At 37.3% G+C, this 11,425-nt stretch overlaps 1 protein-coding gene across 1 annotated transcript; it reads left to right on the forward strand.

Moving 5' to 3' along the window:
• Window positions 1-1,407: 1,407 nt before the first annotated feature.
• LOC125245211 (protein NLRC3-like) lies at window positions 1,408-4,295 on the forward strand. The gene is made up of 2 exons (XM_048155735.1): window positions 1,408-1,979; window positions 2,479-4,295. The coding sequence occupies exons 1-2, from the start codon at window positions 1,721-1,723 to the stop codon at window positions 4,293-4,295; spliced, it is 2,076 nt and encodes a 691-aa protein (XP_048011692.1). The 5' UTR covers window positions 1,408-1,720.
• The last annotated feature ends 7,130 nt before the right edge of the window (window positions 4,296-11,425 follow it).

An 11,425-nucleotide genomic window follows, 5' to 3' on the forward strand; every position in this document is an offset into this window, starting at 1 on the left:
AAACTTGTTGCTTGTGGTGCTATGGCAGGACTCAGATGAACGCTCTTTAAAATTTTACTTTTGTTGCGTCCACATTTACCCCTAGACTTATGTGGGACGTAACACACAGTAACAGACCGATCCCACAAGAACTCCCTGTACATGCACCTTTGGTCTCAAAAAAGACAATGTTATAAGTTATGTGTGTGTGATCAGATGTCAACACTATGGGACACGGATGCACACACTTCCTGAAACATTTGTCAGACATAAATTGTCTTACCTTAATGTTGGTTTGATATCATTTCAAACAATGCCATTCCAAACAATGATGCAATTTGCTGCTGAACTACCATAGTACAATGCATCGTTGAACAAATCAGCTAGCTAGTTACGACTGTATCCCGAAACTATTGTCGCAAACCTGTCATTCAACCACCTTGGTGAATGACGTCACGCAGATGGTGAGTAATAACTTCTTTAAATGAATCCATTTGAGATCGAATTAATGCTAGATTTTTTTGCTATAAATTACAGACATGGCATTAGAGGACTAATTCTCATTTTCCTCAGTTATTTTGCTTTTTTTCCAGATCGACTCAAATGCTTGTTCTTACATACTAGAGCACATACGCACATGTGCACTCTCCAAAAACGGTGCTTTAAATCTCTTGACAAACTAAAATATATAAAAGATATACATTGTACTTAATGTCAGCTTGCTTATCTTGCTCAAGAAAATGATTTATTAAGTCCACATGTCATAAAAACAAGAAACTATGCTTCTAACTACAGTTCCAACCACACAAGTTTGCCATGCAGATTGCGAATGTTTGTTTGAACGATGGTTTTGGGAAACACCAAATCGTTGAACTATGTAAGTAACGATGGAAGGGTGTATTTTTTTTGGGTGTGTTGTGTGGGGGTCTTTTAAAGACAGACAGTGATTCTCCACATAGTTTCACTCTGTCACGAGTCCTTGATTCTGTTCAAGAAAAACTGATTCTGTTCATTTTCTTAAAGTTTTGGTTTAAGTTCTGACACTTCTAAATTCAGCTCAAGACTTAAGCTCAGTGGAGGAACAAGAAACATCTACATTGTCATTGTTCAATTCAATTCACATTTATTTGTATAGATCTTTTCACAAAACATTGTTTCAATGCATGTCAGCATTACAATTTAGACTGATCTGTTGTCAGAGGTGACAACATCAAATTATGTGTCAAATTATGTATTTCAGAAATAAAAACGTTAAATGATTAGGATATTTCGATCAATTAAGCATAGGTACATCAGTTTACTTCATCTGAAGTGATAGATAGATAGATAGATAGATAGATAGATAGATAGATAGATTGATTCTAGGGTGTTACTATACAGTTAATAGGGTACTTGGAGTGGTTGCTAAGATGTTGCTATGCAGTTGCTAAGTTACTCAGGGTGGTTGCTATGTGGTTGTTAGGGTACTGCTAAATAGTTGCTAGGGTACTCAGGGTGGTTGCTAGGGTACTCATTTCAAGGCATTTTTCAAATAGATACCAAGCAAAAAAGAGCACTATAGGACTCTTTTAACAGATTTAACAGTTTGGATGAGGTGTCCCCTGAGAGTCCTGATCATTTCACAGTTTCAATTCATAATCCAATAACATTTGAGTGCTTAGGCCCACATGTTAAGAGTGAAAGTACTTCAGATCTTTTTTTTTTTTTTTTTTGTCCTCCAGCTGCAAATCTTTGAAGTGCGATGGCATCTGTTAAAGATCTGCTTGAGAAATTACTGAACGAACTGAAAAAAGCTGAACTAAAGAAGTTTCAGTGGCACTTAAAAAATGACCATAAGTGTATATCAAATTCTGACATGGAGAATGCAGATATCTTAGACACAGTGGATAAGATGGTAGCATGTTTTGGACCAGAAGAAGCTATGAAGATCATGGTGGAGATCATGAGGAAGATGGACCAGAATAATCTGGCTGAGCAGCTGGAAAACAATTCCAAGCAAGGTAAAGTTTAATTCACAGTGACTGTAATGTGATTGACTGTTTACCAGTGTGATGGTTTGACTTAACTTTTCTCTGCTGACGTGTTTGTGTGATTTATGTTTCCCAGTGAGTGATCCTCTCTCTCACACACACAGAGGTCAGGCTGAAGGCAATATAATGACATCTGCTGCTGCTGTTGGTGCTCATTCAAAAGAGATATGTGGTAAACAACAATCACTGCCTGTACATGGAAACAAAAGAAACAACTATCCAATAAATTCTCTGGAAGAAATTAGAAAAAAGTTATTTAAAAATTTTAAAATTAAAACCAATTGCATTCGAGTAAGCATTAGTCAAGGCATTTCCATCCCCAAATGTTATCAACCTTAGCATAATCAGTGTAAGATGTGCATGTAAACATTGTTGCAGTAAGAGTGTGATTCATTTGAATATAGTAGAAGCATGAATTTATGAAACACAATCGCTTAATCTTTGCTGTCTTTTCCCCTCTTTTTTAAAGGTTCTACTGCCGACAACAGTCAAGCTACTCTCCATGATTACACAGAGACCAGCCTCAGACTGAAGAACAAATTAAAACAGGACTACGAGCAGATATTGGTTGGTAATTCACAGACGGGTCATCAGAAATACCTGAATGATATTTACACTGATTTATATGTGGTGGAGAATGAGACTGGAGGAAGAGTGAATGATCATGAAGTGATGCAGATTGAATCAAATCACAACCGATTGACTGCCAAGGAGAAGCCAATCAAGTGTAATGACATGTTTAAAGTCCAGTGTGACACGGATCAACGAAACAGAAAAGTGCTGACAATGGGGATCGCAGGAGTGGGAAAAACCTTCTCTAGCAATAAATTCATCTTTGACTGGGCTGAAGGAACAGAAAATCAGGATATAGTGTTCATATTTCCACTTCCATTCCGTAGATTGAATTTGATTAAAGAAGAGTACAGTCTCATGGGACTGCTTAACAAATACTTCTTTAGTAGTTCTGAAGAACTGCTCTCTCTTCCTGAAGGTGACGGTAAAGTTATGTTCATCTTTGATGGGCTGGATGAATGTCGCTTTCCTTTGAGCTTTAAAGGAGATGACATATTTACAAGTGTAAATGAAAAAACAACAGTGAGTAAGATAATAATAAACCTTATCAAAAGACATCTGGTTCCCTCTGCTCTCATCTGGATCACATCTAGACCAGCAGCAGCCAGTCTGATACCCCGTGACTACATTAATCAGGTGACTGAAGTGCGTGGATTCAACAATGAACAGAAAGAGCAATACTTCATCAAAAACAGTCCTGAGGTTTCTGAAAATCTTATCCGTCACATCAGGAAATTCAGGAGTCTGTACATCATGTGCCAAATCCCTGTCTTCTGCTGGATCATTCTCACTGTTCTTCAGCCTCTACTTGCTCGAGAAAGCAATGACAAAACACCAACAACTCTCACAGAGTTGTACACAAGCTTCTTAATTTCTCAGCAGCAACAGATGGAAAAAAAATATTGTGATGACCCTGAACCTAAAGCCAATGCCAGGTCTTTTGATCAGATTATTCTGAAGCTTGGGAAACTGGCCTTTCAACAGCTGGAGAAAGGAAACATGATTTTTTACAAAGAAGATCTTGAGAAATGTGGACTAGATGTCAGCGAAGGGTCTGTGTACTCTGGCTTATGCACTCGACTGTTTCAGGAGGAAAAGGTTTCAACAAGAAATGTGTACAGCTTCGTACATCTCAGCATACAGGAATTCCTTGCTGGTCTATATGTTTTTTTGATTTACAAAGACAAGAAAACAAACCCATTTCTTGAATCATGGAGAGAAAAATTTACATGGATTCTCTCCAAAAAACCACTGTTCAAACTTCATAAGGCTGCAATCAACAAGGCTTTAGAAAGCAAGAACGGTCACTTGGACCTTTTCCTCCGATTCCTTCTGGGTCTCTCACTGGAGTCCAATCAGAGTGACCTGAAAGAACTACTACCAAAACTGAAACTGAAAACGGAGAATGTTAAAGACACAGTTGACTATATCAAACAGACAATAGAGATTGAGAAATCTGTAGAGAGGACCATCAATCTCTTCCACTGTCTGAGTGAACTGAAAGATGACTTTGTAAAGGAAATCCAGAAGAATATTATCTCAGGAAATCTTTCAACACAGAAGCTGTCCTCTGCTCAGTGGTCTGCTCTGGTGTTTGTGCTCCTCATGTCAGAAGAGACTCAAGAGATGTTTAAACTGCAGAAATACAGAAGATCTGATGAAGCACTGATAAAACTGCTGCCAGTGATCAAAAATACCAGAAGAGCACTGTGAGGATCTTCTTTACATTTATTTATTTACACTGTTAATTTTTTTAAATTGGGCCTTCATTTTACATGGGTGGCTTGTTGTACTAGACCCCAGGTGTCAAACTCCATTCCTGTAGTGCCACAGCCCTGCAGAGTTTAGTTCCAATCCTAATTAAATGCATCCGATTCAGCTAATCAAGTCCTTCAGGCTTATTTGAAAGCTACAGGTTTGTTTGTTGGAGCAGGGCCCACCAGTAACTGAATTTGATACCCCTGGACTAGACTGTTCAGAAAAAATAATAAATGTAATGTGTGTGATGATATACAGTTGCCAGAAAAAGTATGTGAACCACTTGCAGAATCTGTGAAAATGTGAATAATCTTAACAAAATAAGAGAAATCATACAAAATGCATGTTATTTTTTTATTTAGTACTGTCCTGAGTAAGATATTTTACATAAAATATTTTTACATATAATTCACAAGACAAAAAAATAGCAGAATTTATTAAAAGAGCCCAGTTCGGAAATATGTGAACCATTGATTCTTAATAATGTGTGTGGTTACCTGAATGATCTACAACTTTTTTTCCTTTTTTTTTTGTGATGGATGTTCATCAGTCCCTTGTTGAGCTCTGTTCTTCAGAAAAATCCTCCAGGTCCTGCAGATTCTTCAGTTTTCCAGCATTTTTTGCATATTTGAACCCTTTCCAGCAGTGACTGAATGATTTTGAGATCCGTCTTTTCACACTGAGTACAATCGAGGGACTCAAACACAACTATTAAAAAAGGTTCAAACCTTCATTGATGCTCCAGAAGGATACACGATGCATTAAGAGTCGGGAGGTGAAAACTTTTGAATTTGAAAATCAATGTAAATTGTACTTATTTGTCTTCTGGGAAACATGCAATCATCTTCTGTTGCTTCTGAAGGGCAGTATTAAATGAAAAAAATATATATTTAAACTAAATAAGAAAAAATGTCTTTCTGAAAATGAAAAACATTTTCTTCCTGTTCAAAAGTTTTCAAAAAAAAAAAAAAAAAAACTTTACAAAAAAACTGTTGTAGATCTTGCAGGTAACCACACACATTATTGAGAATAAATGGTTTGCAAACTTTTGAATGGGGTCTTTTAATAAATTCAGCTATTCTTTGGACTTGTGGACTACATGTAAACATATTTTATGTAAAATATCTTACTCAGGACAGCACTAAATAAATAACATGCATTTTGTATGATCTCAATTTCTGCATGTGGTTCACATACTTTTTCTTGCAAATCTAAATACTAGTTTGATGTTTTATAAAGAGAAAATTGTTTTAGCTTTGCTTACATCACTACAGTCAAAGTTTTGTTTCAGTTTTTTTCAAGCTATAGATTATAAATGCTACCAAATAAAGCATTACTGTTGCTGTTTGTTTTGTTCTTTACAGGCTACAATGCTGTAATCTCACTGCTCAGTCCTGTGAAAGTTTGTCTTTAGTTTTACAATCCTCAAACTCTGTTTTGAGAGAGCTGGACCTGAGTAACAATGACCTGCAGGATTCTGGAGTGAAGCTTCTTTCTGATGGACTGAAGAGTCCAAACTGTCCACTGGAGATACTGAGGTGAATGGTTTTAAAATAATTAATTATGCTATAATAAGAGATGGACCTAGCCAATAAGTGAAGTGGCAGCTTAGGGAAGCAGGGGACCCCATCTGATTTGGCAAAACATATTTAGCAAACACTCCAGGGCGGATTTGTGTTTGCACTCTTTTTGAAAACTGTCAAAGGTTTTTTATTTCCAGCATGCTTTTGCAGCATTAAGCAATGCAGTCAGAATCCACTCACAGCTCAAAATGCCTGAGTTTTTATTCAGTGCTTACCTCTGTACCAAGACAGTTTTACAGCATCCCTCCACCATCCTAACTATCCCTATCCCAGCCTGGGATAGACGGTGGAAGTACTCTGGGTTCGGGCCAAATTCTAAGTTCAGAGTAGGGATGTGCACATCGATGCTGCAGTATCGATATATCAATTTTCGTATTTCCTAATGGTCTCGTGGTAGAATATTTGTCATTAGAGTAAGAGGTCCAGCCGTGCTCGAATAATCAGTGGTTCAAATCTGCCCTCATTTCGTTTTTTTTCCTCTTTAAGTTAAAATAAGTTCATTAATGTTTGTATACCAAAATGTTTGTGTGCATTTTGCTAGTGATGCCTAGAAAGAAGAGTCAAGCGATGTCTGAAGACTAACTTACACGAGCCATAACATTCCTCGGCATGATTTCAAAAACAACTTGTTTCAGCGCCAGTTCGCTTCTTATTTAACTCAAATCAACATAAACTGGATGTTTTATTTGCATTATATCCGAGCAGCAAGATGACAATTTCGACCCAAAAGCACATTCTTTTCACGAGTGTTGTCGCGAGTCATGCGCTCGCTGATTTCTGATGCAAGAAGAGTTTGAGTTTGAGCACGCGCATGTATCTGATCTAGACCATTTGTGCTCGCGCATCACTTGGATGCTCTCTCGACGTTTGCCATTAAATATCGGCGTAGAAACGGCCTTAAATAAACTATAAAACAGGGATCGTGTCTAAAAGATCCAATCGATTTTTTTATATTGGGCGGTATCAGACCGCAGTAAAGATAGTTTGCGGTTTGATATTCAGATTTTTTTTGGCTATAAATACGCAGTGCGCTGTCATAGACATGCAAATAATACCGAATATCGTTCTCCATGATTTGTGAATTAAGGTGACGCTGTCCTTTGGGCTGATATCAGGTTTTTTTTTCGTAGCGACTCTTAATTTTATAATGGCTATAGCTCCAAATGTTGGACACTTAGAGGAATGAAACTGGTGTCATCTTCACCAGCTTGATCTGTGAATTTTTTCACAGCAAAGCTCTTGTCCGTAAATCCCTTGGTAAGTCCGCCAGTAAGGAATGTAAAAGAAAGGCGTTCTTCATGTTTAACGTCTATTACCAATGAACACGCAGACTGCTGGAATAAAATAACATTGTTTTAGGTAGAGCTCGATTTGTGAAAACTTTCACAATAGCATTTTATCTCGTGGCCGTGTTTCTCTTTGCTCTAACCCCCGTTCTTTGTATAATATGATATATATATGTGTATATATATATATATATATATATATATATATATATATATATATATATATATAATGACCTTGTACAGATAATGTACATCACTTTTCTGATCTGTGAAAACTTTCACAGTTCAGTACGGGTCAGCTGACCCTTCCCTGGGTCACTAACATCACTTTTCTGATCTGTGAAAACTTTAACAGTTCAGTAAGGGTCAGCTGACCCTTCCCTGGGTCACTAGCATCACTATTCTGATCTGTGAAAACTTTAACAGTTCAGTAAGGGTCAGCTGACCCTTCCCTGGGTCACTAACATCGCTTTTCTGATCTGTGAAAACTTTAACAGTTCAGTAAGGGTCAGCTGACCCTTCCCTGGGTCACTAGCATCACTATTCTGATCTGTGAAAACTTTCACAGTTCAGTACGTGTCAGCTGACCATTCCCTGGGTCACTAACATCACTTTTCTGATCTGTGAAAACTTTCACAGTTCAGTACGGGTCAGCTGACCCATCCCTGGGTCACTAACATCGCTTTTCTGATCTGTGAAAACTTTCACAGTTGAGTTTTGGTCAGCTGACCCTTCCCTGGGTCACTAACATCACTTTTCTGATCTGTGAAAATTTTCACAGTTCAGTTTTGGTCAGCTGACCCTTCCCTGGGTCACTAACATCACTTTTCTGATCTGTGAAAACTTTCACAGTTGAGTTTTGGTCAGCTGACCCTTCCCTGGGTCACTAACATCACTTTTCTGATCTGACCCGCTGACCCGTACTGAACTGTGAAAGTTTTCACAGATCAGAATAGCGATGTTAGTGACCCAGGGAAGGGTCAGCTGACCAAAACTCAACTGTGAAAGTTTTCACAGATCAGAAAAGTGATGTTAGTGACCCAGGAAAGGGTCAGCTGACCAAAACTCAACTGTGAAAGTTTTCACAGATCAGAATAGTGATGTTAGTGACCCAGGGAAGGGTCAGCTGACCCGTACTGAACTGTGAAAGTTTTCACAGATCAGAAAAGTGATGTACATTATCTGTACAAGGTCATTTATATATATATATATATACTATATATATCATATTATACAAAAAACGGGGGCAGAGCAAAGAGAAACACGGCCACGAGATAAAATGCTATTGTGAAAGTTTTCACAAATCGAGCTCTACCTAAAACAATGTTATTTTATTCCAGCAGTCTGCGTGTTCATTGGTAATAGACGTTAAACATGAAGAACGCCTTTCTTTTACATTCCTTACTGGCGGACTTACCAAGGGATTTACGGACAAGAGCTTTGCTGTGAAAAAATTCACAGATCAAGCTGGTGAAGATGACACCAGTTTCATTCCTCTAAGTGTCCAACATTTGGAGCTATAGCCATTATAAAATGAAGAGTCGCTACGAAAAAAAAAACCTGATTTCGGCCCAAAGGACAGCGTCACCTTAATTCAAGTCAAGTCAAGTCAAATTTATTTATATAGCGCTTTTACAATTGGTAATTGTTTCAAAGCAGCTTTACATATTAAAAGCACAGAAAAAAAGGGAAGTTGTTAAAAATAAGCTGTACAAACAAGCGTGGTAATATGTAACATATACAAGATGGTGCTACATTAAGCCAATGTCGGCTGACTCCCAGGGGTGGAAAAAACCCCCTAGGAGAAAAACCCAGCGTGTTAACACTGGGAAAAAAGTCCTAGGAGGGAAAAAACCCCTTGGAAGATATATATAATATATGTAAATGGATATGGAGATCAAAATCTGAATTATACATTTTTATTATAGAGATTAAAAATAGATTATATATAAATATATGTAAGCGGATACGGGGATTAAAAATCTGAATTATAGATGCAGCCAGAACTGGATCTGTAGGCCCATTGTCTCCTGGGCTACGTTGTAGTCAGGTCCAGACACAGGTTCTCCATCTGATCTGGATACGGCCTGGATCCAGCACCCGGAAAACCTCAGGATAAGCAGAGAGACAGATATTAGCGTAGATGCCATTCTTATTCTGATGTACAGGTATATCTAGTGTTATAGGTAATGTTCTCGGTTCCGGCCGACCTAATTATTGCAGCGTAACAATCCTTTAACGGATTTGAAAAATGTTAATGTATTGATAATGTGTTATGTGTATGCAAGAGCAAAGAGATGTGTTTTTAGTCTAGATTTAAACTGACAGAGTGTGTCTGCTTCCCGAACAATGCTAGGAAGATTGTTCCAGAGTTTAGGTGCTAAATAGGAAAAGGATCTGCCGCCTTCAGTTGATTTTGATATTCTGGGTATTATCAACTGGCCTGAATTCTGAGATCGCAATAAACGTGAAGGACTATAATGCATTAAGAGCTCACTTAGGTACTGGGGAGCTAAACCAATTCACAAATCATGGAGAACGATATTCGGTATTATTTGCATGTCTATGACAGCGCACTGCGTATTTATAGCCAAAAGAAATCTGAATATCAAACCACAAACTATCTTTACTGCGGTTTTTAACCGGTGGAGAATATCTCGTATTTTTCCGTGGGTGCTCGACCATTTCCGTGGGTGCTCCAGCCCCCGAGCACACACGGGATCAGCGCCTATGTGTATGTATGTATATATAAAAAGGAAAAGCTCTCGCGGACGCGGTGGTATGACGTTACACACTGATCGGTCTGCGGCTGCGCACAGTGCAGTGTGCCACAGTCACAACACGGCACGCACAGTCTCACGAAAAATGGCATGATGGCAGAGCAGAAAACGTAGCGTAGCGTGGTGTGGTGCTACTTCTCAACAGCCGAAAAAAGTATTGCCCGATGCAATATTTGTGATAAGAGAGTCACACACTGCAACAATACAAGCAACCTTTTTAAACATTTGCAAACAACACATCCTGAAACGTATAAAGAGGCTTAACAAAAACAAGTTGCCCAGTTTTCAGCTGCCCAGTCTTCCTCTGTCCGACAAAAGACGTTACAGGAGAGTTTTCAGGGAGGCAAACCCTATCCAGGTACAAAGAGCACAGTCATTAGTTAACTTATTATAACTCACTGTCTCTGTCGTAACCATTAGACGAATAAGAAGAACAAATATAAAGTGCGTAGGCTATTTGTGTGGGGTGTGCTGGTATTCCTTACGTTATGGGGGACAAAACGTTACCACGATCATAATCAATAATATGTTTTTTGAAAATGTTACAGTGTTTTCAGTGACGTAGATTTAGAGGAATATGTTTGTACAGTATAAAAATCAGTATGGAATGTCCCCTTAATTGTAGGAATACCAGTATGTGTTTATATGTATACTGTGTGTGTGTATTTTATATATATTAAATTTTATATATATTAAAAAAATTAAACTGCTAGCAGTTGAATGAAAAACAAAAACCATGCAAATATATATACATCAGCTACAAAATTTAGAAAGTTGCTACATGCTACAAAAATGTAGAAAGTTAAAGATGAAGAAAGAAAGATGAAGGTCTGTTTAAAATTAAGAAAGAAGTAAAAGTATTAATAAACTAAAAGGTATTTTAGTTTATTATGATTTGTTGTTATTTAATCAGTATTTTTTGTAAAATATGGAGATAGTACAATAGAATTTTGAAGAATAAGAAAAAAAAAACTGCCAGTTTAAAAATAAGAAATAAGTAAAAATATGCAATTTATGTTGTTGGTATTTTTGTTTTATTAAGATTTATGTTATTTAATCATTATTTTTATAAGAAGGCTGTTTAAACATTTTTATTTATTTGTTGTTAAATTTGCTTTTCTAATAAATGAGTTATTAATGGCCAGAATGTGTATGTAATTTGCCTTTAAATTAGCCTTTAAATTAAAATTGAAAAAAATGCCTTAAAATTAACATTATTTTGAAAAAACACATACACAATTAAAATTATAAGCAGTATCGGTATCGGTATCGGTATCGTTAAAATTGTAACAAAAAGTATCGGTATCGTATCGCATGAAAAAAATGTGGTATCGCCCATCCCTAGTTCAGAGCCCTCCCACCAGACAGCACGTTAAGGGTTAGTTCATCCAAAAATGAAAATTATGTAATTTATTACTCATCCTTATGTTGTTCTA

The sequence above is a fragment of the Megalobrama amblycephala genome, linkage group LG14 (assembly GCF_018812025.1).
Source record: "Megalobrama amblycephala isolate DHTTF-2021 linkage group LG14, ASM1881202v1, whole genome shotgun sequence".
NCBI classification, from domain to species: domain Eukaryota; kingdom Metazoa; phylum Chordata; class Actinopteri; order Cypriniformes; family Xenocyprididae; genus Megalobrama; species Megalobrama amblycephala.